This window comes from Castor canadensis, chromosome 5, assembly GCF_047511655.1.
Source record: "Castor canadensis chromosome 5, mCasCan1.hap1v2, whole genome shotgun sequence".
NCBI lineage: Eukaryota > Metazoa > Chordata > Mammalia > Rodentia > Castoridae > Castor > Castor canadensis.
The window spans coordinates 156,329,571-156,354,592 of record NC_133390.1 but is presented as its reverse complement, the minus strand read 5'-3'; the positions used below and the strand labels follow the sequence as shown (position 1 = coordinate 156,354,592).

General features: G+C 50.2%; 1 protein-coding gene across 1 annotated transcript; it reads right to left on the bottom strand.

Moving 5' to 3' along the window:
- Nucleotides 1–733: 733 nt before the first annotated feature.
- On the bottom strand, nucleotides 734–23,817 carry Xkr7 (XK related 7). Its single transcript, XM_020171992.2, has 3 exons — nucleotides 23,234–23,817; nucleotides 3,203–3,405; nucleotides 734–2,102 (listed from the first exon to the last, which is right to left on the bottom strand). The coding sequence occupies exons 1-3, from the start codon at nucleotides 23,815–23,817 to the stop codon at nucleotides 1,147–1,149; spliced, it is 1,743 nt and encodes a 580-aa protein (XP_020027581.1). The 3' UTR covers nucleotides 734–1,146.
- Nucleotides 23,818–25,022: the final 1,205 nt, after the last annotated feature.

Sequence of the window (25,022 nt, the reverse complement as noted above, 5' to 3'; positions counted from 1 at the left end):
GAGGACAATTTCTTTTTAGAAAGATGGCTGAGGCCATAGTCAGGGGCCTAGAACTTCCATAAGCCCCAGGAGTCTAGAACTAGAGCACCCATTCTTGGACTAGTCCATGTGTGCTGGGTTCTGCAACTCCTGCCCCTCCACATCAGAGCAGCAGGGCTCCAGTGTCCTTGCTTTTCCTAACAGAATGCATGACGTTATGGGCTACATGTTCTAGAACTTCATCTAGAACCAAGTCTGTCTCTTGAACATTTCCCCCACTTGATGAAACTCATCTATAGTTGAACCCAGAGTAGACGTGCTTTCCTAGACATGCTTTCTCCTGTGTTCAAGACCTTTATCTAGAAGAAATATTCATCTAGAACATTTCACCTAAGGTGTCTGGAACCTCATCCATAACACAGCTCACAACAGTGTGTGTCTCAGGAGCTCATTCTCCTTATTCATTCTGCTCTGGACTGCAGGTTCCCTTCCCCAAATCATCCACCCCTCCATGCTTCTACCAGCCTGGGTTTTTTTTTTCTCCTATCCATCTCTGTCCTATCAGCCGCCCACCCCAACTACCCCCAACACACCCCAGCTCAATTCCCCTTCTGCTCAGCTCCAGGCTCCGGCCCTGTAGAAACTGTGGCAACCCTGCTCCCAACTCACCCCACACCTCCCATGGACTCCTCCATCCTTCTCAGCAATCCCCTCCCACCACCTAGGCACCCTCTCCCCACCCCATCCCCCGAGAAGCACAGGAACTAGGCCATGGGGCTAGACAATGCCCTTTCTCTGGACGGTCCACCAGGGTTGACATATAAGCAATGCCAGGCAGGGGAGAGGGTGTAGGCTCCCTGCGCCAGGTATATTCTGGCGGCCAGCCTTATGAAAGCAGGGCAGCGCATGAGGGGTGTAGCACCAGTTGATTCCCTGGGCCCTGGTTCAGGGGATTTTCGGGAATGGGCCCCAGGGCTGAAAATGGGGGCCTCCACAAGGCTGCCTCTTTCCTTAAAGGAACCAGTGGCGAGGCCACTCTACCCTTGGACCCACAGATATATCCCGCCCCCCTCAGTCTAGTGGTCCTGAAATTCCAGACTCAACACTGTGGTCACTGTGGGGTCAGCCAAGCCTGTCCCTTTTTTTGGGGGGGGAGCAGACTGTGGCCTACACCGTGGTCTCATATTCCAGCAGCTCCTGGGAGGTCCCCATGCTCCGGTACTGCAAGCGGGGTGTGGCCGGTGAGGAGTACTCCAGCGCCAGAATGGTCTTCCGGAGCCTGCGGTCTATAAAATGAGCATCCCATGCTGGGTATTTCTTACGGGGCAAGTCAATCCGAATGACAGGCCCTTCTGTCCGTGAGGGGCGGGCCACTGGTGTGGGAGGCAAGCCAGGCCGTACCTGGAAGACAGGTGGTGTGGGTGTCCCCGCACGCTCACCTCCCCCTGAGGTCCCATCCCGCTCAGCGCCTGTAGTCCTTGGCAGGGACCTTGGGGGGCTTGTGACAGCATCAGCTGGTGGACCACAGGGCCCTGGGGCTTTAGAGAAGATGCAGCCAGGTAATTGGGAACCCAGCATGGGCCCATTGGGGTGCAGGAGACAGTAATAGACACACATGAAGAATATGCCCAGCGCAAAGCTGGAGGCCACCACACAGACCAGGATGAGCGAGTGGAAGTCAGTAGAGAAGTTGCGGCTGGAGTACCAGAAGCCGGTGAGTGCAGCGTTCTCCAGCAGGACAATACAGTAGTAGAGGGCCATGCGGCTGCGGCTGCGGCCCTCCTTGACATTGAACCAGCAGAAGATGTAGATGATGCCCACAACCATGTTGTAGATGATCTCCTCCCACTTGGACATGCAGAAGTCCGTCTCTCCCTGGATGACCCAGAAGGTCATGACGCACCAGTGGGCCACGATGAAGATACCAAAGTACAGCTTGTAAACGCTGGCGAAGAGGGCGAAGGCCAGGCTTCGGGCTGCGATGGTGAACAGGTGCCATAACACCTGGGCCACAGCGCCCTTGTAGGACAGGGGCCGCTTGTCATCTCTGGAGTCCCGCAGCACCTTCTGGTAGGAGGCCAGTGTCCAGGCCAGGGACACGAGGGAGGCGGAGGTGGAGAGGGCTGTGGAGACAGGGTGGGGATGGGAATGGGCTGGGTTAGGGATGGGTCTGGGTTGGGGTCTGGGGAGATGGGGAGGATTCTGGGTCAGAAGCTAGGTTCTAAGGAGGTGTGAGAGAGGGTCTGTGCATCAATAGAAATGAGTTTGGTATGGGTGGGTGGGGGGGTCTTCAAGAGCAATGATGAGGTGGGGTGGATAGACAGGGTTGGGTATTTCTGCAGGTGTTGGGAGCATAAAGGGAGATGGAAGTTGGGTGATTCTGATCTCCAAAGGGGTCAAGTCTAGGGGCCCTTAGGGTTGAGGGGTCTTGGTGGGAGGGTGGGAAATTAGGGTCCAGGACTCTGAGAGTAGAAGAGGAAATGAAGAGGGGGTTGTGATTAGGGCATGGAGGATCCAGGAGGGGACCAACAGGAGCTACGGACTACCAAGAGGTGGCTGGGCGTGGCAGGGTGCCTAGATCTGAGCAGAGCTGAGGGGTGGGGAGAGGATCCCAGGTGGACCCCTATATCCTAGGCAAGAGATCCCCAGGGGGCCTAGGGGAGTCCTTTGGGACCCTGAGAGTGGTTATGACAGTGTCTGGGAGGGGAAAGCATGAGGCATTCCAGAGAAACAGGAGATGTGGCTGTTCTGTGACACTGAGGGGGTTGGCCTAGTGTCATGGAAGGGGCAAGGTCCAGGTATGGAAGGGGACCAGAGCTAGGCCTGGGAGGAGTCCCCAGGTCCTCCAGTGACAGGTTTTCTGCAAGCTGGTGGCAACTGGGCGTGTTTGTGAGGAGGTGAGGTGGGGGGTTGGGAAGTGTGGTCCCCAGGAGATGCAGCCTGGGATTGGGACAGTTTGAGGAATTAAGGCAACAGGGGACTCTGCAATAGGTCTAAGGTGTGGGGGTGGGTTAAGAGTAGAAATGGGGTCTAGTCTGCTCTGGCAATAAGGAAGAGAAGAGGACAAAAGAGGGGGCCTGAGAGGTGGTGGAAGGCCAGGTCACAGGGGACCTAAAGGGTGGAGAGAGTAGGGGGTGGGCCTCCCTAAGCACTGAGCGCAGCACCGAGGCGCGGGTGGGCACAGGGCGTCCCCAGGGACTGGCGCGGGGGCGGCGGGGCTCACCGGGCAGCAGGTCTGGCTGGCCGCCATGGTGCACCAGCAGGCTGAGCTGCAGCACCAGCTGCGGCGCGCTGCGCAGGAAGGTCTCCAGCAGGCGCAGCATGCTCACGTCGGCGCTCTCGAACAGCATCCGCCAGTAGAAGTGGCGCCTCAGCCGCTCCCCTCGCCAGCGGCTCTGCAGCCCCAGGTACAGGGCGTGCAGGTACCTGCGGAGGGACGCGGCGCTCAGCTCTAGAGCTCTTCTGCTCGCTCCCTCCTGCCAGTCTCCCGAAGCCACCCGCAAGTGCAGGGGGTGAGCCCCTCTCTGAGCCCAGCTGCTCTGCAGCTGCAAAATGGAAAGGCTGTGGTTGGGGAGAACCGAATGGGCTCATTAGCTTCGCAAAGGAAGCTCGCGATGCTGCAAACCGTCGTCATTATGGGCTTGCTTTCTTTGAAGGGTGACTGTCGCCTGAGAGCACCTCCAGTTTACACCACCCTTATTATTTCCATTCTGTAGATGGGAAAACTGGGAGCCAGAGAGGCCTATCATCTGCCCAAGGTCACACAGCTAGGAAGCAGTGCAACCTGGATTCAAACCCAGGCAACACTCTGACCCCCAGACCACACTGTGTCTTGCTGGAAACAACAAAGAGCTAGCTTTGCCCACAGGGTTCCTTCAGGGACAAGCCCTGGAGCCAATCCCCAGCTCTGCTGCAGCAGCTTCCTGGCCTATCTGTGACCTCACCTCTGAGCACCCAATCCTCACCTCAGGACACAGGGAAGCTCCTCAGACACCTACCTACCCTTGGCATTGGAGGCTGCAATTGCTTTCTCTTGGGCCACTTCTCTAACAAACTTTGTGGCTTGTACTCTGCACAGGCCCTGGATTCTGGGGCTGTCAAAGCTCTTCCTCACCACTGAGCCTTTGTACCTGTGGTTGCCTCTACCTGTAGCACCCTGCCCTGCACCCAACCACAGCCCAGCCCCGAAGCTGGCAAGTCTTACTTTTCTTCCAAAGCTCAGCTTGTAAGCATGGTTTCTTCCAGGAACCTTCTGTTGACCACCCTCCACCTGGAGTAGGAACCCAGCCTTTGTCACAGTGGGTAGAACTGTCTTGTCATGCATACATCTCCCCCACCATGAACTCCATTCGAACGACTAGGTAGGTCTCCCCTCACTGTTAGCTCTTAGCACAGTCAGTGCTCAATCCATGTGGGTTGAATGAAACTCCAAGTTTGTTGAGTTGAATGGAACTCTGGTAACCCTGGAGCAGGTAGGGAAGGAATTCTGAGTCCTGAAGTTCCAAGTCCTGACTCTACTTCTGATTTCCTGTGAGATCTTGAGCAAGACCCTCTGAGCTCTAGTCAGTCCCTCCCAAAGTAGCTGGAGAATCAAATGGATGAAAAGCTACTGTGCACACTGTAAAGTGCAGTGCCCATGTATGATGAGATAGAATCTGTGCACACAGATCCCTGGGTCCAATTTCCACTTTCTGACCCAAGCAGCTCCAACTACAGACTCTTCCCCTTCCCCAGCTCCCTAATCATACAACAGGCAGACCCTTTGCTGAAACCTAGAAAGATCCTCCAAAGTGCCCCCCCAAAAAAACTGGGGGAAAGAATACCAACCTAAATTTAGTGACCCTATTACTTAAATCTGAAATTGATTTAAAGGGATTTGAAGAGTCTATTCCCAGATAAGACATACTGGCATTTCTAGGAGATTGTTTGGGAGCCAGGGACCACTTGTATTCATGGTGTGCCCATCAACCCAAGGGAGGAACCACAGTACTATTGGACCAGTTGATACCCAATTTCCTCAAATGGGTTTCCTGCTTTTAGCAGCTGTGTGACTCTCTCTCTGGACCTCAGTTTCTCCATCTGCCAATGAGAGGAATGGACTTGATGGTTCTGAAATCCCTTCAGATTTGTGTTCTAGGTCTCAAACACTGCCCCCAAATGTAGCCAGGAACATCCAACTTAAGACCTGCCTCCATACCTTCGGTCCTCCTGGCACCAATCAATGTTGTAGATACATTCTCAATATGAACCTTACTGGATTGGTAGCCTGGATGGGAAATGGGCTGTTCCCTCACTGTTGACTTGGGAAATGCAAAGGCCCCACAGTCCATTTCCTCCTTCCAGTGCTGCAATTCCTTCAGTCGTTTCCGGTCTGTGCATTTATAGCCACCTCCCTACCTTAGAGCCCTACACTTCTGAGCAGCTCTAGGGGTGGTCTGTGTTTTTTCTGATGAGCAGAGAGTTTCTCCCTGTCCATTCCATTCTGGGTGCCTGCCCTTCTCCCTCCTCCCCCCGACACACAGTGTTTCTGCAGCCAGATTCATTCATTCACATAGCAAGTGTATTTTGATCACTTGCTCTGTGCCAGGTTTGTGCCCTTATATGTCTCACAGTCCCATGAGAGGGGACAAAGTAGGAGGTGAAATGGACACTACATGATTCTTTGGAATTCAGAGAAGAGACAGGTAAATTTGCCTGGGGAAGGAAGTCAGGGAAGACTTCCTACAGGAAGAAAGAGTTGATCTCAGTTTTAAAGCATGCATTGGCATTTGAAGGCACCAAAGAGATGGAAGGACATTCCAGGTGGAAGAACCAGACAATGCAAAGGAAGCATGGGAGCACCTGGGCTTTCGGGGAGAATGCTCAGTGGTTTGCCAGGCCTGGACAGGAGGCTTTAGAAGGCCAGGACTGTGAAGGCATTAAATTCTATGCTGGAGGCCTCCGTAGCAGAACACACGCTTTGTACGTGCAAGGCCTGGAGGCCATTTCTTGTGCCCAACCCCCACCCCAAATATAAGCTCTGACTGGAGAGTTCAGATTTTATACTGAATCCAAATTCCATCCCAGAATCAGAAATAATGTGATCAGCTCTGAAGCTTTGAAAGCCCGCCCTGGAGGTTGGTTTGGAGGGAAGCCAGGAGAGGCTGGGGCTTGGTTCAGGCCTTCAGTGACAGGACTGAGCTAAGGCAGAGGACATAGGACGGACAGAAAGCAGACCTGGAGATGGCCACAGGTGGGGCCTATGGGAGAGACCATGATGGTCCCTGGGCTTCTGAGTGGCCCAGAACATAGCCATCTTTCCCAGCCTCCACCTCGCTAGCCCATTCCAGCAGCTCTGACTTTGAACAGAAAGGAGAGACCAGCTGGTCCAATGCTAAGGGGCCTGGGGAGTTGGGGAGGACAACACTCTGGAAGTTTCTCTGAGGCTGGAAGACCATCTGTTTCCGGACCGGGTCAGCATGAGGGGGGACCCGCCCCACCAGCATTCATCACCACCTGACAGGCCACCTGCCACCTCCCCGCCCACTGCTGCCCTCTCTTCTGCCAGCTCCCAGCTAGCCACAGACAAAGGGCTCACCATCCAGGGCCGGTGTGGGCAGGGGCAGTGACAGGGAGGGGCAGAAAGGAGGCCTCTGTGTCCCTGGGGTGTGGGGTCAGCAGGGAGCAGAGAGACCACACTGCAGCCTGGGAGACAAGGTCTGGGTTTGGCCTTGCTCTGCCACTTTTGGCAACAGTACCAAAACTGTGGCTGTTCTTCTTGCCAGCACTAAATGCTCACTGCCAAGGGCCCGAGAGATGTTCATAGACCTGGGAGAATGTTTGAGGCTTGAAAAAAAAAAAACAAAAAAAACTGGCTCTAAAACACAAGGAAAAACTGCAAAATCAAAATTAATAAATGTTTAATTAAATGTCTTCAAAACAGAACATGATGTCAGCCAGTCAACTGCAATTTGGCTTTTATCTGGTTATATATAATTTACATTTCATGTTTGATGTTGCTGCATTTGAATATGCTTGGTAAATGTGGAGCCCACAAAGGTCTTAAAACACTCCTGCCCAGAACATGCAACCTAATTCCCTGGTCTCAGTCTCCCCTTCTCTGGAACAGGGCTGGCACTTGCCATCTTGCCTGTGTCATGTGAGGATGAGAGAGACAAGAAGGTAACATGCTAGGCTGGTGGGGTTTTGTCCTAGTGCTGTTCTGGATCTGCTGTGTGGCCTTGGGTAGTCTTTTTTGCTTCTCTGAGTCTTTTTTTCTTCCTTTTTTTTTTTGTGGTACTGGGGCTTGAACTCAGGGTCTACACCTTGAGCCACTCCACTAACCCTTTCTTGTTTTTTCAAGATAGGGTCGTGTGGAACTATTCACTTGGGCTGGTTTTCACTGCGATCCTCCTGATCTCTGCCTCCTGAGTAGCTAGGATTACAGGCATGAGCTACCAGCACCCAGCTTCTTCCTTCTTGTGAGTACTAATTGATGGAGCCAGTTGTGGCGGCATGTGCCTGTAGTCCTAGCACTGGGGAGACTGAGGCAAGAAGAAGCATGAGGATGCTGAATCAGGATACTCTGGGCTACATAGGTGAGTTCCAGACTAGCATGGAGACTTTGTCTCAAAAAAACCAAAAACCAAACCAAACCAAAAAATGTAAGGGCTGGGAATGTAGCTCAGTGGTAGAACACTTGCTTAGCATATGCAAGGCCCTGGGTTCAACTTCTAGAACCACAATAAACAAACAAACAAATAAAGTGGTAGATTTGAGAAAAATTTACAAAGTGAAGAGGGATATATATATAGCGGATGGGGATGGCATATACTGGATGGAAGCTTCTGTCTCCTCCTGATCACCAAGCTACCTCTCTTGAAACCTCCTCCTGGAAGCTCATCCTATTCCACATCCCATTCTGTTTGAAAGGCAGTTGAAAGCCAGACATGCTGGTTCATGCCTGTAATCCCAGCACTCAGGAGGCTAAAGTTGGATGGCAAGTTCAAGACCAGTCTGGGTTACACAGCGAGACCCTGTCTCAAAACAACAGCAGCAACAAATCCCTTCAAAAAGAGAAAACAAAAATAAAGGAAGTTGGCCAGGTGCTGGTGGCTAACTACTCAGCAGGCAGAGATCAGGAGGATTGTGGTTCCAAGACAGCCCAGACAAGTAGTTCATGAGACCCTATCTCACAAAAAGACTGGTGGAGTGGCTCAAGTGATAGAGCACCTGCCTAGCAAGTGTGGGCCCTAAGCTTAAGCCCCAGTACCACCACCACCAAAAAAAAAAAAAAAAAAAAAATTGAAAGAAGGAATTGAAAAAATTGAACAGGACTCACCACCCACTGGGAACAACACTCCATCTCAAGGTAAGGAATCCAGACTTGAGGGAATGGGGTACACATTTGCTTTTCTCCAAAATATCCCCAGTCCATCCATCTCTCCAATGCCACCACCTGGTGAAGGTGATTGTCATCTTTTGCCTGAATGACCACAACATCCTTCTCTGTGGGCACCCTGCCTCCACTCCTACCCCTTCAGTCCATTCTCCACATGGCAGTCAGCAGGGTATTTAAAAAACCTGTCAGATCCTGTCATCCCCCTCATAAAACCTTCCAAGGGCCTCTCATCATACTTGGAATCAAATCCAAGCCTCTTCCCTTGGCGGGCGGGCTCTAAACTATCCTCCCTGCCTGTTTCTCTCAGTGCATCTCAAACCACACTTTTGTTCTCCACCCTCCAGTTGCACTGAAGGTTCCTTGAACTCGGCCAGACTTTTTCCTGATGCAGGACCTCTGCACTTGCTGTTTGCTCAGCCTGGAACACCTCTTCTGCAGATCCTGCTGTGGCTGGCTCCTCATCAGCTCCCATGTCACCTTCTTAGGCCTCCCAGGCCACCCACCCCACATTGCTACTTCCACTCTCACCCAATCCTGCTAGTCTATCACATCCCCTGTCTTTTCTTCCTAACCTTCTATGAAATAACCTTATATATACATGCTCATCTTCTATTTTATCGCTGGGGCTCCTAAAGGGCAGGGACCTTGTCTGTCTTGGTCACCACTGGGTTCTCTGCATTAGTGCATGAAATAAGCACTCGATGAGTATTTGAATGAATGAATAAATGAGTATTTGCCTGTGTCTCTTTCCTGATCTTGGAAGGGCCTGGGACTTCTCCATCTTAGTCTGCATAGAGCCAGGACACCTCGCAGGCTACTGTCTTGAGTCACTTCTGTCCTTCCTCTTCCACAAAGCCTTTCCTAATGCTCCTCCAGCCTGATTAGACCTTCCTTCCTCTAACAGTCTCAGCCTTTAACAGCCTGACGCCCAGTGTGAGTCAGGCACTGAAGTGTGGGCCCTTAACCTAACAGGCCACTTCTGCCACCTCCCACCCCCATTCTATGGATGAGGAAACACAGGCACTCTGGAGTCTGTTTGGGATCTAATTTACTGACCCCTAGTCTGTGTTAAAGAAGAAGTGTGTCCTGGGAGAAATCAGAAAAGCAGGTAAGTGTATACTATTGGGGCTGAGAGTGAAAGCAAGCCTGCGAGGAGAGAAGCCAGCAGTTAGGATCCACAGAACTGACTGTTCTGGACCCCATGGCCTCCCTGAGCAGGCAGCAGGGTCAGGAAATGGATGGAGTGCATTCCCTTCTCCCCAGGCCTGGGGACTCTCTGACCCAGGGGTCTCCTGGCATCCCAGCATCAGGGTATTTGTTCTGGTGGGCAGGAGAGGAGGAAGAGGCAATCCCATGTTACTGAGAAGCCAGGAGGCTTCTGGGCCCAGCATCTGGGTCACCCTGTCTCTCTCCTGTTCCTGTGTTACTCTGAGTCCCTGGCAGTAGGTGGAGTTTCTGGCTGGGCCTCAGTTTCCATTTGGACAGTCAAAACTGGCCTTGGCTGGGCCTGAGATCCTGGGTTGTTGTCTCTGAGGGTCAGATCTGCCTGTCTGTTGTATCTGTCCACCCCCCATCATTGTTGGTCCACTTGTCAGGCTCACGTAGAGCCCCTGGGCCAGTTCATCTCTCTGTTCCTTGGACTACGAGTCATATTGTCTCTTGGGTATTATGTCTACTTATTAGTCTATCCCTGTGGACACTGGCTGCCTTCCTGACTGTCTTGGATCCTGGCTCTGCTTGTGGTTCTGTCTGTCTGGGTCTTCCTGTCCCTCAGCTGCCTGGTCCATCTGCTGGTTTGCTGCTCAGCTCGTGGCTCGGTGTGACTGCCAGTTTTCCAGCCGTCCTACCCTGCCTGCTCCTCCTCTCTCTGACTCTGGGTCCCTCTCTGTCTGTCTGCGTCTCTCACATCCTCGGCTCCTCCATCTGTCGGTCTCTGTGTTTCCGAGTGTGTGTTCTCGCCCCTCCCCACTCCCCCTCACAGCTCTGGGCCAAAACCACAGCAGCTTCCAGAGGCTCCCCCGCTCTGTGCTATCCAGGAAGCAGCCTCCAGGAGGGTGGTAAGCAGGCTCTCTGTTTCCATAGTGGGCCAGGCTTTGCAGACCCTGTATGCTGCTCAGGGTGAGGGTGGGGAGACAGCAGGACACCCACCCAGACCTACTCTCTAGGTCTGCAGGGGACAGTGTGCGGGGGGTAATAATAATGCTAGCAGCTGTCATTACGAAGTGGCAACTGTATGATGGGCTGCGCTGAGCCTATTTATGCACATAACACGTCCACTCGTCACCACGAGTCTTCGAGGTGGGAACTCCTATCACCATCAGTTTACAGGCTGGGGAGCCAAGACCCAGAAAGGAACTGGGACTTGTCTAAAGTCACACAGCTAGTAGCAGTCTGGGGGCTCAGACCTGGCTTTCCATGGCCCTAGAGCCAGAGAAAGGACTTCATAAGCTCTACTCAATAAGCTCCCTGAGCAAAGGCAGTCAAAGATAGAGGGAAAGAACCCAGACTGGGGTCCAGGGACTCATGCGCTCAGACCCCGGCTCCATCACTTGCTAGCTGTGCAGCCTTGGGCAGCTTGCTACCCTTCTCTGAACCCGCTGGCTAAGTGCCTACCTCCTAGGGCAACTAGGAAACCAGAAAGCATAATTTGTATAAAACAACCCGCCTGGTGCTGGGCATCTGACCATAGGAGGTTTATGGAATTGTTTGAACTACAGACCCCAGAAGGAAGAAGGACACGGGAAGTTTCCAATCTAGTTTCTGACAGGGCTGAGACCCACTCCTTAGGCTGGTTATTCCTGGTGCTCATTGAATCTGTCCCCAGATGGAGGGTCAGAGGTGACCCTGTGGGGTGAGTATCTTCCTGTCTCCCAGAAAATAACTACTATTCCTCATTCAATACTTTCTGTATGTACTTTGCTAAAATCCTCACTGCAGCCCTGTAAGGCTTGTGGATATGGTACCCATTTTCCAGATGAGGAAAGTGAGTCTCTGAAAAGAGAAGGTTCATTGAACCTTTTTTTTTTTTTGGTGCTGGGTATTAAACCAGGGCCTCACATATGCTAAGCCTGCACTTTATCTTTGAGCTATACTCCCAACCCCATTTCATATTCATTTTCCAAGCATTTCTGACTAGCTCCACCAGGAACTATGGTGGACACAAAAGTAAGCAAAGTAGATCCAGCTCATCTGTTAGGGATTCAGTCCATCTCCAGAGACATTAAGTAAATATTACACAAATACATAAAGACAAACAGGTTCCATGAGGTACAGACACACCCCAAAACAAAGTTTCCATGCCCCAGCACTGTGAATAGGGTGCCATTGGACTAGGGCCTGGCAGTCAGGGAAGGCTTTCTGGAGGAGCCATGGCTGAAGCTGACACAGAGCTAACTGCATAAAGGAGGAAGGGGAGTTGCTGGCAGAGAAAACAACATGAGCAAAGGTCCTGAGGTGGGCCATGGTGGAGAATTTAGCCTTTATCCTAAGACACAGGAAGGTTTTAAACAAGAGGATGCATCTTAGAGGGGGCACTTGGCTAGGGTTGGGGGATAGACTACAGGGGGACAAGGGTGGAAGACAGGAGACAAGTTGCCAGATGAAAGAAAATGATGGTCCAGAGACATTTAGCAAAAGTGACTTGCCCAAGGTCAAACAGCTGGAGGCAGCAGAGCTGAATCTCAGGCCAGAGCTAACTGACTCTTGCTGTTCGCCATAGTGAATAGGTCAAGTTGAGACCCCCTTCCCCATCAGTTCACCCCTCAATTCTGAGTCCTCCTGCAAGGATGCAAAAAATAGGACCTTCCCAGGGTTGGCAGCTAAATGAATCCTAAATGTCAGTAAAGAATGTGATTTTACACGTTTGGCTCCCATTTCAATGTGGTGCTGGGAGCGTGCTGTCTCCCTCCTCCTCAGCAGCCCCCTACAGCGACACAGCACCTCTTCTTTTGCTGGGATGAAGCCAAACACGTCCCAGCCACTAATTTTAGACTCTGGCTGAAAAGCCAAGACCTTCTCCCATCCTACTCATTTCTATCACCTCCTAGCCAGTATCCCTCTTTTCACCCAACAGAAAAGCAGGGAGCTGCTATCAAGCAAAGCATTTGGGACCAGGTTCTGGCCTCTCAATCCCTCAGTGTATGAGTACAGTCAACTCTCCTCCTCTCTCTGGACCTAAGCTTCCCCATCTGTGAAATGGATTGGTGAAGAGGGTGCAGGGAAAGACTAAACCTTAGGACCCCATACTCTAAAAGCCCAAGGCTCTTTGTTCCCTCTTTATTTCCTTTCCTCATATCCCTCTGTGAAGTTGGGATGTTATGAGCCAGGGAGGGAGAGGGTTAGATTCCTGCCTCCTGATGACGTCTGAAGATACCAGGAAACTAAGGCAGGGAGAAAGAATCACTTTAATTCGTCTCAGAGGAAGGGTTTGAAACACCAAGGCTCAGAGGTGGTAGGCTCATTTCATTATCTGAGAACCTACAAAGGAGAGGTGTGTCCTGTCTAAAGACATAGCCAACCCATCGGTCTGGCCCACTGATGCTCTGGAAAACATGAGTTTCCATGACTGGAGTTTCAAATCTTTTCCCCCTAATTTTTCAAGAATAGCTAGATATTAGGATATTGATGCAAAAAAAGAAAAAGAGTGTGTCCCAATTTGGAAACATTGGAAACTAATTAAAGAAACACTACATGAACTTTAAAGGAATTATTATTTCTTTTTATAGGTGTGATAGCACTATACATATCTTAAATATACTTTTAAAAATTTCTTTTTTGCCAGGCACTGGTGGCTCACGCCTGTAATCCTAGCTACTCAGGAGGCAGAGATCAGGAGGATCAAGGTTCGAAGCTAGACCAGGCAAATAGTTCGTGAGACCCTATCTCAAAAAACATCCTTCATAAAAAAGGGTTGGTGGAGTGGCTCAAGGTATAGGCCCTGAGTTCAAGCCCCAGTATCGCATTAAAAAAAAAATTCTTTTCTGGTGGAACTGGGGTTTGAACTCAGGGCCTTACCCTTACCAGGTAAGTACTCTACCAATTGAACCACACTCCAGCCATGTTTATTACATCTATTTTTTTGGAGCTGGGCTGAAATATGCATGGATGCAACAATTTGATGTCTGAGATTTGCTTCAAAATAATGTGGGAGAGAAGGAAAAGGGGTGGGCTCTAGACCTATGCTCTCCATCACCCACATTTGCAATGCTAGTCCTCTACAGCTTCTTAACTGTAAACTAATTAAATTAAATACAATTAAGAGTTTGGTTCCTCAGTCCCATTAGTCCCATTTTAAGTACCCCATGGCCATATCACTGCATTGGGTGGTACAACATAGAACATTTCCATGTCACAGAGAGTTCCACTGGATATGCTGCCCTACAAAAAACAGGGCTGGCCAGGGGTCGATAATTATTAAGTGGGAATTATTGACCTAATCTCTCCACTTTTGCATATGTGTCAGTTTTTGTGTAATAAAAAGTTGCATTTTAAAAAGTAGGTAATGCTGGGGGTGTAGCTCAATGGTAAAAGCACTAGCATGAATGAGGCCCTGTGTTTGATTCCAGTACTGCAACAAACAAACAAATAAAAATCAAATTTAAGATTTGAGAAAACTCTGTGTGGGCCAAATATACACATTGCCAGGCTAGACTTGCAGATTGCGATCTGTGGTCTGGCGGTTTAGCTTCATAAAACTGAGCATCATAAAGCCCGAGTTAGAGCCATAAGTGTTTTTTGGCTATATTGGGGATTGAACTGAGGGCCTAGCACTTGCTGGGCAGATGCTATTACTTGAGCTACACCTCCAACCCTGAGCCACAGATTCTTAAAAGTGTAAAATAGGCTTTAAAATCATCTAACTTGTCCTTCGACCTGAAGCAGAAGTCCTGCTACCACTTCCCTGTCAAGATCAACCACTTCTGTCTGCTGGTGGGGAGTTCACGCCCTTGTGTATAGCCAGCTCTGGGTGGTCTGAGTGATAGGGTGTTCTTGCTTTTGTTCAAAAGCCTCTGTCTCCCTTTAATCTTGGGTCATCATTCATGTGCACACTATCTCTGGAGTCACAGGACAAGGCTCTTGCTTGGATAGGGGGTCAGTGAGTGAGGGTTATTGAGAGGGGATCCTTAATCCCCTCTTCCATCCTCTCTCTTATTACTAAGCAAGGAGGACGGACTGCTACTTGGGCCAATAATAGTCACATTATATACCATGTGACAAGTGCAAGACATCTTTAGAACTTTAGAGGTAGACACTATCACCATCCCCATTCCACAGATGAGAGGGGACTCTGGCTGGTGCAGCAACCCGCCCAGGGCCACACAGCTAGGAAGTCTTGGTTTGGGGATCTGCACCGGGGTGGGTGCTCTCAGTTCCTCTGCTGTTTTGCCCAAGTCATAGGAAAACTCAACCAGAACTCTCAAGCCCCCACTGGACTTAACAGACAGGGTAAGCCAAACCCAGGCAGTGAAAGGACTTGCCTGACATGCTGAGCTCAAAGGTTCTATTCCAGTCACATCAACGTTTATTAAGCACCTACTGCATATAAGTAATTTTACTTCATCTCCTAAGTCAGCCCCACCTGTATTCTGCCCCTCCCCCCAGGAACCCTGCCCAGAGTTGTTCCTCTTTCATCTGTGTTGTACTTAGCCTCTGCCCACCCACAGCTGGGAGGCTGAGGCCAGAGAGTTAACAGACATCAGTGCTGTGCCAACTTCAGAAGGATCCCATCTGCCTTAGCTCTGCCACAGCAGAGCTGTGCAGACCTCGTTGCAGCTGGCTGGGGTACAAGGCCACCATCATAACAGAGGGGCCACTCTGGGCCTGTCACCACAACAGAGAGAGAAGAAATGACAAGGTTCTTTCTCCCAAGGGGCTTGTGATTTGGTGGGAAAACAAGCCAGATGGCAGACAATGACAAAAGAATGCAATCAAGGCTGTGGGGCAAAGAGGAATGAGTAATAGAGCCTGGGAGGGAGGGAGTCTGAGAGGAAGGGCCCACAATGTGAACAGTGAGTACTTTATATTAAAATAAAAACATTGTGGGAGGCTGAGATTGGGAGGATAGTAGTTTTAGACCAGTTCAGGCAAATAGTTCACCAGATCCCATCTCCAATATAACCAGAGCAAAATGGCCTGGAGGTGTGGCTCAAGCAGCAGAGCACCTGCTTTGCAAGTGTAAAACCCTGAGTTCAAACCCTAAATCCCACCCCCCAAAAATAAGTAAATACAAAATTTAACTACATTTTGATTTTTTTCTTCTGTTTTCTCAAACCAATGTATGACTGATTATATTGTAAGAATACACTTATCTAGCAGAAGGTAGGAATGCTTAGTAGCTACATGGCTTCCAACCCTGGCCTTGCTACTTACTACCTGGAAGGCCATGCCTTTTTGTGCCTCAGTTTCCACATCTGTAAAATGGGCCAACAATGATAGAATATATGCTGAATACTGTACAAAACGTTCCATAATTCAAAAAGCCTGTGCAATGGCCATTCACACAGGAACGGTTGTCCCCATTTCGCAGATAGGGAAGTGATGGCCAAAGAGGTAAATCACTTGCTCAAGACCACACAGCTGAAAAGTAGCAGAGCCAGAGCTTTGGCTCTAGAGACCTTATTCTTCACTACACTATCTGGTAGGACTGTCGTAAAGATGAATGATCGAAGTCTTTGCATTTGTCCATTTTTGTTATTTTGAAATAGGGTCTTACTATGTAGCTCAGGCTGACCTAGAGCGATCCTCCTGCCTCTGACTCCCAGGTTCTGGAATTACAGATATGTACCACCGCACCTGACTTAATCTAAGTCTTAATAAATGATAACAATGACGTTCAGTAATTTTTGGCTTTTGGAAAACAAGTGAAAGTATTCACATGTTTCTTCAACTAAAAACCAGAAGTATCAGATGCTGTTGACTCAGGCCTATAATTCTAGATACTCAGGAGGCAGAGAGCAAGAGGATCAAAGTTCAAAGCCATCCCTGGGGAAATAGTTCTCCAGACCCTATCTCAAAAAAAAAAAAAAAAAAATCACAAAAAAGGGCTGATGGAGTGGCTCGAGTGGTAGAGCACCTGCCTAACAAGCATGAGGCCCTACGTTTAAGCCCCAGTACTGCCAAAAGAAAAAAAAAAAACAACAACCCAGAAGTAAAATCTTTAAGCAACATAAAAATATCTAATTAGTGAATGGAAGTCTCCCTTAATCATCCCTCTACCCAAGAGATAACAGAGTGGGGGGAGTCTTCCTTTAAGCCTCTTCTATGCTGCTGGAAGTCTCAACAAATAGTGCACAGTTCCTCCTTAACAAACAAAATCATCAAGCAATTTCCATTTTAGATTATAAAGACAACAGTGCTGCCTAGTTGAGGGAGTGGGAAGTGGAGTTCAAGGGGTAGAGGGTGACATGTGTCAGGTGTGTACAGGAAAAGTTTCTGGGAAGAGGAGGGAAAGGATGAGAAAGGATGCTGCTGGAGGCAGCCCCTCAGCAGGGGAAATGTGTGGCTCACTTTGGGGGAAGGGGAGCATCAGGTCACCACAGGGCAATCTCTATCACAGTGAGGAGATGAAGGTGGAGGCCCTGATGCTAAGCTAAAGCATCAGGCTAGAGCTGGGTGCCCTGGGGCTGGTGGAGGGGTCAGATCCAAGCTTCAGAACCATGGCTTGGGCTGCAGGCAGGATTGAGGGGTGGGGAAAGGGTGGGGATGGCAATAACCAGAGACTCATAGGATTTCCCATGGGAGAAATCTGGACTCTCAAACAAAGGCAAAGTAGTGAATGGAGGGGCCAGAGTGGATCCTGAACTGCCTCCTCCTCTCCTCAGGGACCTTCACTCCAGCTGCCAGGGTTCAAAGCCATTTCCTGGCAGCCCTCCCTTTCCTCCAACTCCCCTGGGCTTCTCCTGTGTGGTCTTTATAGATCAAACAGGGGACACAGGGCCCAACTGCCGCCTCTGTGTCTGTTAGGAACAGCTCTAATGGCCTGCTGCAGCCGGATGGGCAGGTTGTGGAAGGGGGGCTACACAGCTCCTGGAGAGGCAATCCTAGGAGGTAGGTGGGAAGGTCCAACTGGAACAACTAGAACAGCCCTGGGAAGTAAGAGTAGGGAGGAACCTTGTGGAAGGTCATTACCCAAATTGGAGAGGTTATAAACATGCTTCAGTGGTGGGCCTGGTAATTGAAAACAAAATCCTAAAGAGAAACTCAGAGATACCTGGATTGAAATGATGGTGAGAGCTCCGACACACTCTGAAAACCACCGTAGCCCAACCCTGCCCCATGCCATACATAAGGAAAATGGCAATAGCTCAACACATTTGTTGAGTACTGCTCTGTTGCAGGCACTGTACTAAGCACTAGCTATCCATTATCTAATTTGTTACACTCCCCAAGCCACATGAGGTACTGTTATTAGAATGGTCATTTTGCAGATGAGGAAATCAAGGCACAGGCAAGTTGTGCTCTTGCCCAAAGCCACAGGAAGTGGCAGATACAGGACATGGCTGATTCCACAGATGGGATCTGAACATTAACTACCTGGCCCCAATGAGGAAACCGAGAGGACACTCAGCCTGAAGCACATCCCTGACCCTGTTGCTACCACTGTGACCCAGCCCCATTCTCTCTGTTAGACCTTCACAGCAACCCTTCCTGGGTCTCCAGACTCACCCTGGCTTCCCTCCAGTCTATTCTCCATCTAGCAACCACACCAGACACTGCAAGACATAAGTCAAGACACCCTGCTCTTCCTCTGGTCACATTCTTATGGCCTACAGGCCCTGTGTAATGGCAGTCCTGCCAGTCCACCATTATGACGGTCCACCGTCACCCCGACACTCTTCCCTCACTCTGCTTCCACCACTTGGGCTTTTGCCTTGCTCTTCCGCTTCTCTCTGCCTGCAAAACCTTTCCCTGGTCACTCCTCTCACTACCCACTCACTCCTCTGCCACCTCCCTAAGAGGCTGCCCTGACAGCTCTCTCAATGAGCCACACCCTCCTCTTTGGCATTGCCTAGTCACCTGTCCTGCACCATCTCTTTCTGTAGCATTTACCTCCATCTGACCCATTATGGTTCATGTTATCATATATGTAAAATATAGATTCTATTTTGTTTATTGGCTTCCCCCATTAGAACACTGAGCTCCAAGAGGCAAAGACTTGATCACCATTCTATCCTCAGTAGTTGAAACAGCACCTGGTATACAGAAGGTGCTCCACAAATATCTGCTGAATGGATGACTACAGATTAAATGCATGGCTGCTGGGTCACTATGGCTTCAGGGGCCTCCAGCCCCCTCATGGACCACTGCTCAGTGAACAAACCTTTGCTCCACTGGGAAGAAAATGCAGGCTGATGGCACTGCCATTACCATCAGCTACCACTTAATGATGGAACCAACCCTTTGCTAACCCCCTGGTACACATTATATCATTAACCCTGAAACAACCCAAGAGGCGGATGGATATCTTATGGTCCCAACTTTGGAAGGGACGACAGATTATATGTCTTGTCAAGGTCACAAAGAAGAATTTAGTAGGGTCAAGATTTGAACTGAGAACATTTGAATCTAGACTCCATGCTCTTAACCAATATGGCAAGAATCAGCTTCCCAGGGGAGAGACCTAGAGCCTGACTTTCACACTCAGTAGGTCACTAACTCATTTCAGAACCTCTGCAGTGTGGGGCTTGTTAGCCAGCACAGGAAGCAGTGCTGCAGCCTAGACATGGAGAGGGTATTAGAGGGAGGCCCAAAGTCTAAATGCCTCCCTCTCCTCCTCCCCCTTTCAAGGTGCCCAGATCCTGGTGGCCTGGAAGGATTCCCATGACAGGTTGCCTCATACTAATTGGTTTAGCAATCCGTGCTTATCTGGGCAAAGCTGGGGCCCATGAGTTCGAGATTAAGGAAAGCAAAATTCATGGTTTACTGCTCTGCTGCCCACAGGGTCAGAGGAGACAGGGTTAGGACTTTAATTGGCTTAACAGCTCTCAGTGGCTTAACAGCTCAGAGGGCTGATGGGGTAGGGAAGGAGGAAGACAACAGGCTAGTGTCCAGCCCACTGCCAGATTCCTACCCCACCAAAGGATCTGTTTGCTCTTCTCTCAGGGATCCAATCTGCCACTGAACTGGGACATTGCTCTGGGATTCTCCAACATAACAAGTGTGTGATGCCAGGGACAGAGCTGAGCTCAGAAACTGGACAAAATGAAGTAGGCACTGTGCCTCTCCCCACTTACTCAGTGGGTGACTTTGGACAAGTTACTTGACTTCTTTGAACCTCGCTTCCTTATCTGATAAATGGGTGTATCAATAGCCATCAGAAAGAAGATTTCAAGGTAAAGATGAGATTACAGGCCTGGAATACCTCACACAGTGCAGGCTGGGATACAGTAGGTGAGAACCCTCATTTGATGTTCGAATAACATCAGTGTGAAAGGACCTTATCAATTGTGAAGAGCTTGCTTGAAGTTACAAAGAAGACAGGCACAAATATGTTTCCGCTGGTTGATGCTATTTTTAAAAATCTTAATTATTAGTTGAAAATTGGGAGAGTTCACACAAAAACTTCAATTTCCCATTTCTCTTGAGAAATCAAAACTTGGCAAGACTTGGCAATCAAGAGTCCAGAGACCACAGCTTTGATTACAGACCAGAGTCAGAATTCTAGCCTATGTAATGTGTCCTCATGTGCATCTGTCACTTACAGTAGCCATCTCTATGAAGAATCTCCTAATTGATTGCAGAGAGAACAGTCAGCTGTCAGTAATTCCTTCCAGTTCTCTGCAGAACCCAGACCCACTTCTCTCTTTAAGTTCTGTACAGAAAATGAATCACCCAGCAGGTTGCTAACTCATTTCAGAACCCTTCTGGAGTTCAGGGTTTGTTAGGTGGCACAGGGAGTGGTGCTGAAGCCTAGACATAGCAGGCATTTGAGGGGAACCCCCCAAATTACTTTGGAGACCTTACACTGTTCTGAGCAGCAGCAGCAGCCAAATGCTAGGCCTAGCCACTGTGCTAGGACATTAAGGAGTACCAGAAAGGCATGTTCTATCTCTTAAAGTCATCAAATCTAATAGTCGTATTCCATACACAGGGAAACTGTAGCCCAGAGATGGGAAGAGCCTGGCCCAAGGTTACTTTGAAGCCAAAATGAAGATGTAAGTCTCCCGAGGTCCTCCCCCACCTCCAATGTGGCACTTTCTCACAAGACACACTGTCTCCTCATCCTTACCTACATAGTTCCCCACCCTCTCCCTCTTTTCACACTCCATCTCAATGCAACAGAAGCCTGACTTTCTATCATCCAGGAATCTTAGAATCTCAGACTCATAATTCTCTGACCTTTGGGGAACACTTTAGTAGCAGAATTTCAAGGGTGGATAAATTGAACTTGGACTTTGAAGGAAAAGACTCGTGAGTCCCAGCTCTTCCAGTCTCTCACTGTGTGACCTTGACAAGGATGCCCCCTCTGTCAGCATCCATTCCCTCATCTGTCAAGTGAAAACGATAACACTAACCACACGACAAGATTATTAGCAGGGACGGAGGAGACAAAGTAAAAAGGCAGCCAGAACTGGTGGCCCACACTGTAATCCTAGCTACTCAGAAGGCAGAGATCAGGAGGATCCCAGTTCAAAGCCAGCCTGGGCAAATAGTTTGTGAGACCCTATCTCGAAAAAAAACCTTCACAGAAAAGGGCTGGAGGAGTAGCTCAAGGGCTAGGCCCTGAGTTCAAACTCCAGTACTGCCAAAAAAAAAAAAGGCAGCCAGTAGGCTTGGCATAGTGAGTGCTTAATAAAATAATTGTTCTAGAACCATAAATGAGGATGCTTGTGTCTAAGTGAGTGCCTAGAGAAATGGTCCTGATGTAATCAAAGGGAAGAGTAGGCTAGAACCACATGTGCTGTCTGCATTATTACAGGCCTGATACTGTTAGAGCCAATTTTTTTTTCTAGAGAAGCTAGGACTCTGGGTTTTAAAAATACTATACAACCTACACAAAACACTTCCATAAGCCAGATTCTACCCCATGACCATTAAATTGTTTGTTATCCCTGCAAAATCATCTCATCCCAACTCTCTCACTTTACAGATGGGGGAATGGTGGATAGTGATAGTAGAAATAGCTTTTTTTATATGCTGGGGTCTGACCTCAGGAAATAGCTTTCATCTAAGAAACCATGGAGCTCAGTGGACCCTCAGCCATTTCTATCCACTCCCCTCCATGTGGCCTTTTTTGCATTATTTGAGAGAAACTCAGTTTATGTTTTCTATTAGCTTCTCGTAAGTGGATTCTGAGTGGGCGAGGATAGCCTGTGAGTCGTGGGGCAGCTGGCCCACTTTAGGCTGAAGGGAAAGGGGAATGGAGCTTTGGCTACCAAGAATAGGAAGTTACCATTTCAGAATCTAAAAATAACTTTCACCATCTGTCCACTCGGGCACAGAATGATAAATGCAGATTAGTTCCTGGATGTAGAAATGAATATTTGTGTGTCAAGCTAATAATAATAACACCACCTTGTGTGGATAGCGCTCCACCCCCTTTTCCCCCAGGGCAAGATAACTGGAATATACAGATCATTTTGTCAGGCGTAGATGGGGAAAACAAGGCAGAGAGAAACAAGGCAGAGAGAAACTTGATAATACAGCAAGGGTGACACAGCAAGTAAACAGCTGGGACAGACCCTGGGAGTCCTGTTTCTAACCCTCAGGCCAGAATGGAGTCTTCTAAGTTAGACAGAATGGTTAACGAGTAGCAGAACAAATATTATAATGGCAATAATCACCCTTTATATCGCTAGAGTGGCTTTTTCAATGCTTCTCTGACATCTGCTATAATCACAATCCATTACATTCCCCAAATATATTCCAGTCTGCAGGGTCCTTACAAAGACCTTCTCTCACTTGACCATCCCAACAGGTAAGAAAAATATAATGGTAAGCCAGTGAGATGAGAAAAGTGGGGATTCTCTCCCACATTTCACAGGTGAGGAAACTGAGGCTTGGAGGGAGGAGGAGGTTTGCCTCAGAGCACACAGTAAATAAATTCATTCTATCACTGCACAGTAGAGCCCAAGGTACCAGAGCAATTCTCATTCAAGAGCAGCCCTAAATTTAGAATTCCCCCTCTCTCCAATTAACTCAGCCCAGCAGGCACCCTCAGTCCTGGCAGAGGAATAAGCCTGAAAGTGAGCAGCTTGAACAAAGCCTTGGTGTTGCCTACCATCCTAGGATTAAAGGGCAGCCAGTGGCCATCTATTGTCAGATTCAAGATTCCAAATCCTTTTGGCTCTTTTGGAGGGGGAGTGCGCTGAGGAAGTCCTTGAGGAAGTAGGAAGTGTCAGAGAGCTTCCTGGCTGGGTTCAGCACACCTTTTCCAAAAAGCCCAAGAAGTTTGGGCGGGATAGTCATTTAACTGCCTCAAATCCTGTCTCTCCTGGGAGGTTGAGCATGGGGCTACAGTTTTTAATTGAGCTTCTTTGAGAGCAAGGAAGAACTTCGGAGATCTTTCCTAAGTCCAGGCTCAGCACTGGCACAGAGAGGAGGGTCAGGGCTGCGAGGAGCCCTGTGACCCTGTTCCAAGACTTATACCCAACCTCATAAACCCCAGGCCCTTGTCACTCACACAGCCCTGAGGATCTCCTTCTCTCCCTTCTTGCCCCATTCCCTCTTCTCAAAATGGTCAACCCAGAGTGGATGGCTCTGGGGTTGGATAGGTTTTAGGGGTAGAGGTCAGGAGGAGCTGACAGAAGAAATCAGAGCTGCAGTGGGGTGGGGCGGGAGGGGTGCTTGTTAAAGTCAGAACAGGGTTGGGACACAGGTAGCCCCTCATCACCCCCTCTCCTAGGACTCGGCTCCCTCCACCTGCGCTGGTCCTACCTCCAGACCTGGCCGAGCTGCAGAAGGTGGACGAGGGTCTGCAGCAGCCAGACGCAGAGGCGACAGCAGCGGCGGCGGTAGGCGCTGGCCGAGGAGGGCGCAGGCCGGGGACCCAGCTCAGGGCTGCCTTCTTTGGTCCTGAGGACGCTGGCGCTGTCCTTGGTGCTGATGGCGGCTCCTCCGGTGCCGCTGTCCTTGGTGCTGACGGCGGGTCCCGGGGCCCCCGCGGGCTCAGAGTAGTCGTAGACGAACCAACGGAAGCTGAGCAGCTGCACGACCAACGAGGGCAGGAGCACGAAGAGCAGCGTGAGGCCAAAGTAGGTGCGCTGACCCTGCAGGTAATAGGAGGCCGCCAGCCACAGGTCCGTGGCGCCGTCGGAGAAGAACACGAGCAGCGCGCACAGCACCCAGCAGCAGTCCCGCAGCTCGTAGCGTGGCCCTGGGCCTCCCGCCCCGACCGCCCCGGGGCCCCCGGCCACCGCCGCCGCCTCCCCGCGCCCGCCGGCGCCGCACCGGGCTCCTCCGGCCGCCCCCTCCGGCCCGGGGCCGGCCGCGGCCGCCGCTCCATCCGACTTCGCGGCCATGTTGGCGGAGCAGGAGGCGGGGAGCGACTTCCGGGCGGCGGAGGGGGTGGGGTGCCGAGCGGGGAGGACCCTGTGCGGGCGGCTCCCTCCTCCTCCTCTTCCTCCAGCTCCTCTTCCTCCGCCTCCCCTCGGCTTCAATTATTCATCTGCTCGGCGCCGCCCCGCCCGGGCTGTGGCCGGATGGGGGCAGCCCTCCCCCCCACTCCCGCCCTCCTCCCCCGGGGACCAGGGCAGGGAGAGCATCCCAGGTCACCTCTCTCGCCTTCCCAGCCTCATGCTTTCTGCCTCTCTCTTCCCCCTGGACTCCACTTCCTTTATTATTATGATTATTATTATTATTGTCCCCCTCCCCACCCTCTCTTTTTCAATTTATCACCTGTGTTTACCTCCGGAGGCCTGAGTCTTGCAATGACCCAAGGGGGTGAGGAGGCCAGGGTCTTAGAATGAAAAGGTTGAAGGACCAGCTGTTGGGTGAACTCTCCCCACCCCACCCCCGCGCAATAACCCTTTAGTGATCATTAGATGTGAACACTGAACGCGCCACTTTCTAGTTTCCCCGAGTGTTCACTTATTGTTCCATCCCCTCCTTTGATCTTGAGAGGTCCCTTTTCTTATGGTCTTCCTTTCCAAGCTGAGAAAACTGCAGCTCTGAGTTGCTGTCTCTTCCTCACTGTCCTTTTCCCTCCCTCGGGAGTCCCTGGTCACAGCTTTAACAGAAACAGGAGAGGGAAGGGAGCAACATCCAGAGAAAAAGGACAAGAGGGAAGGAGTGGGGGAAGGTGCGCAAATGCAAAGTGCTGCTTCTCCCCCCCCGCCCCCCCCCCCGCATTAAAGGGCACGTTTTCTAGAAAGTCTGGATCACAGATCCAAGGGGTGGCAGAGATGGGAAAGATGGGAGCTAGAGAGTTCTGATGGGTGAGTTTCTGAAGGACCAGAAGGCAATGGGGGACCACTACAGGATCTGAGAAAGAAGACCCAGCTGCCAGAGTAGCAAAGTGACAGTAGTGATAGTAGAGAAGCAGCTTAGGACTGGGAAAGACCAGAGGGTGATTATAATAGTGACCATGAGAGGAGGTGGGGTCCCTCGAATGTCCTGCATACTCCTAGTTCATCCCCCACTTCCCCATCTCCACACTTTAGCTCAGATTGGATGTCCCAGGGCATTTAATATACAGTGTCTAATAGTTCCTCTTTGGCACAGTTCT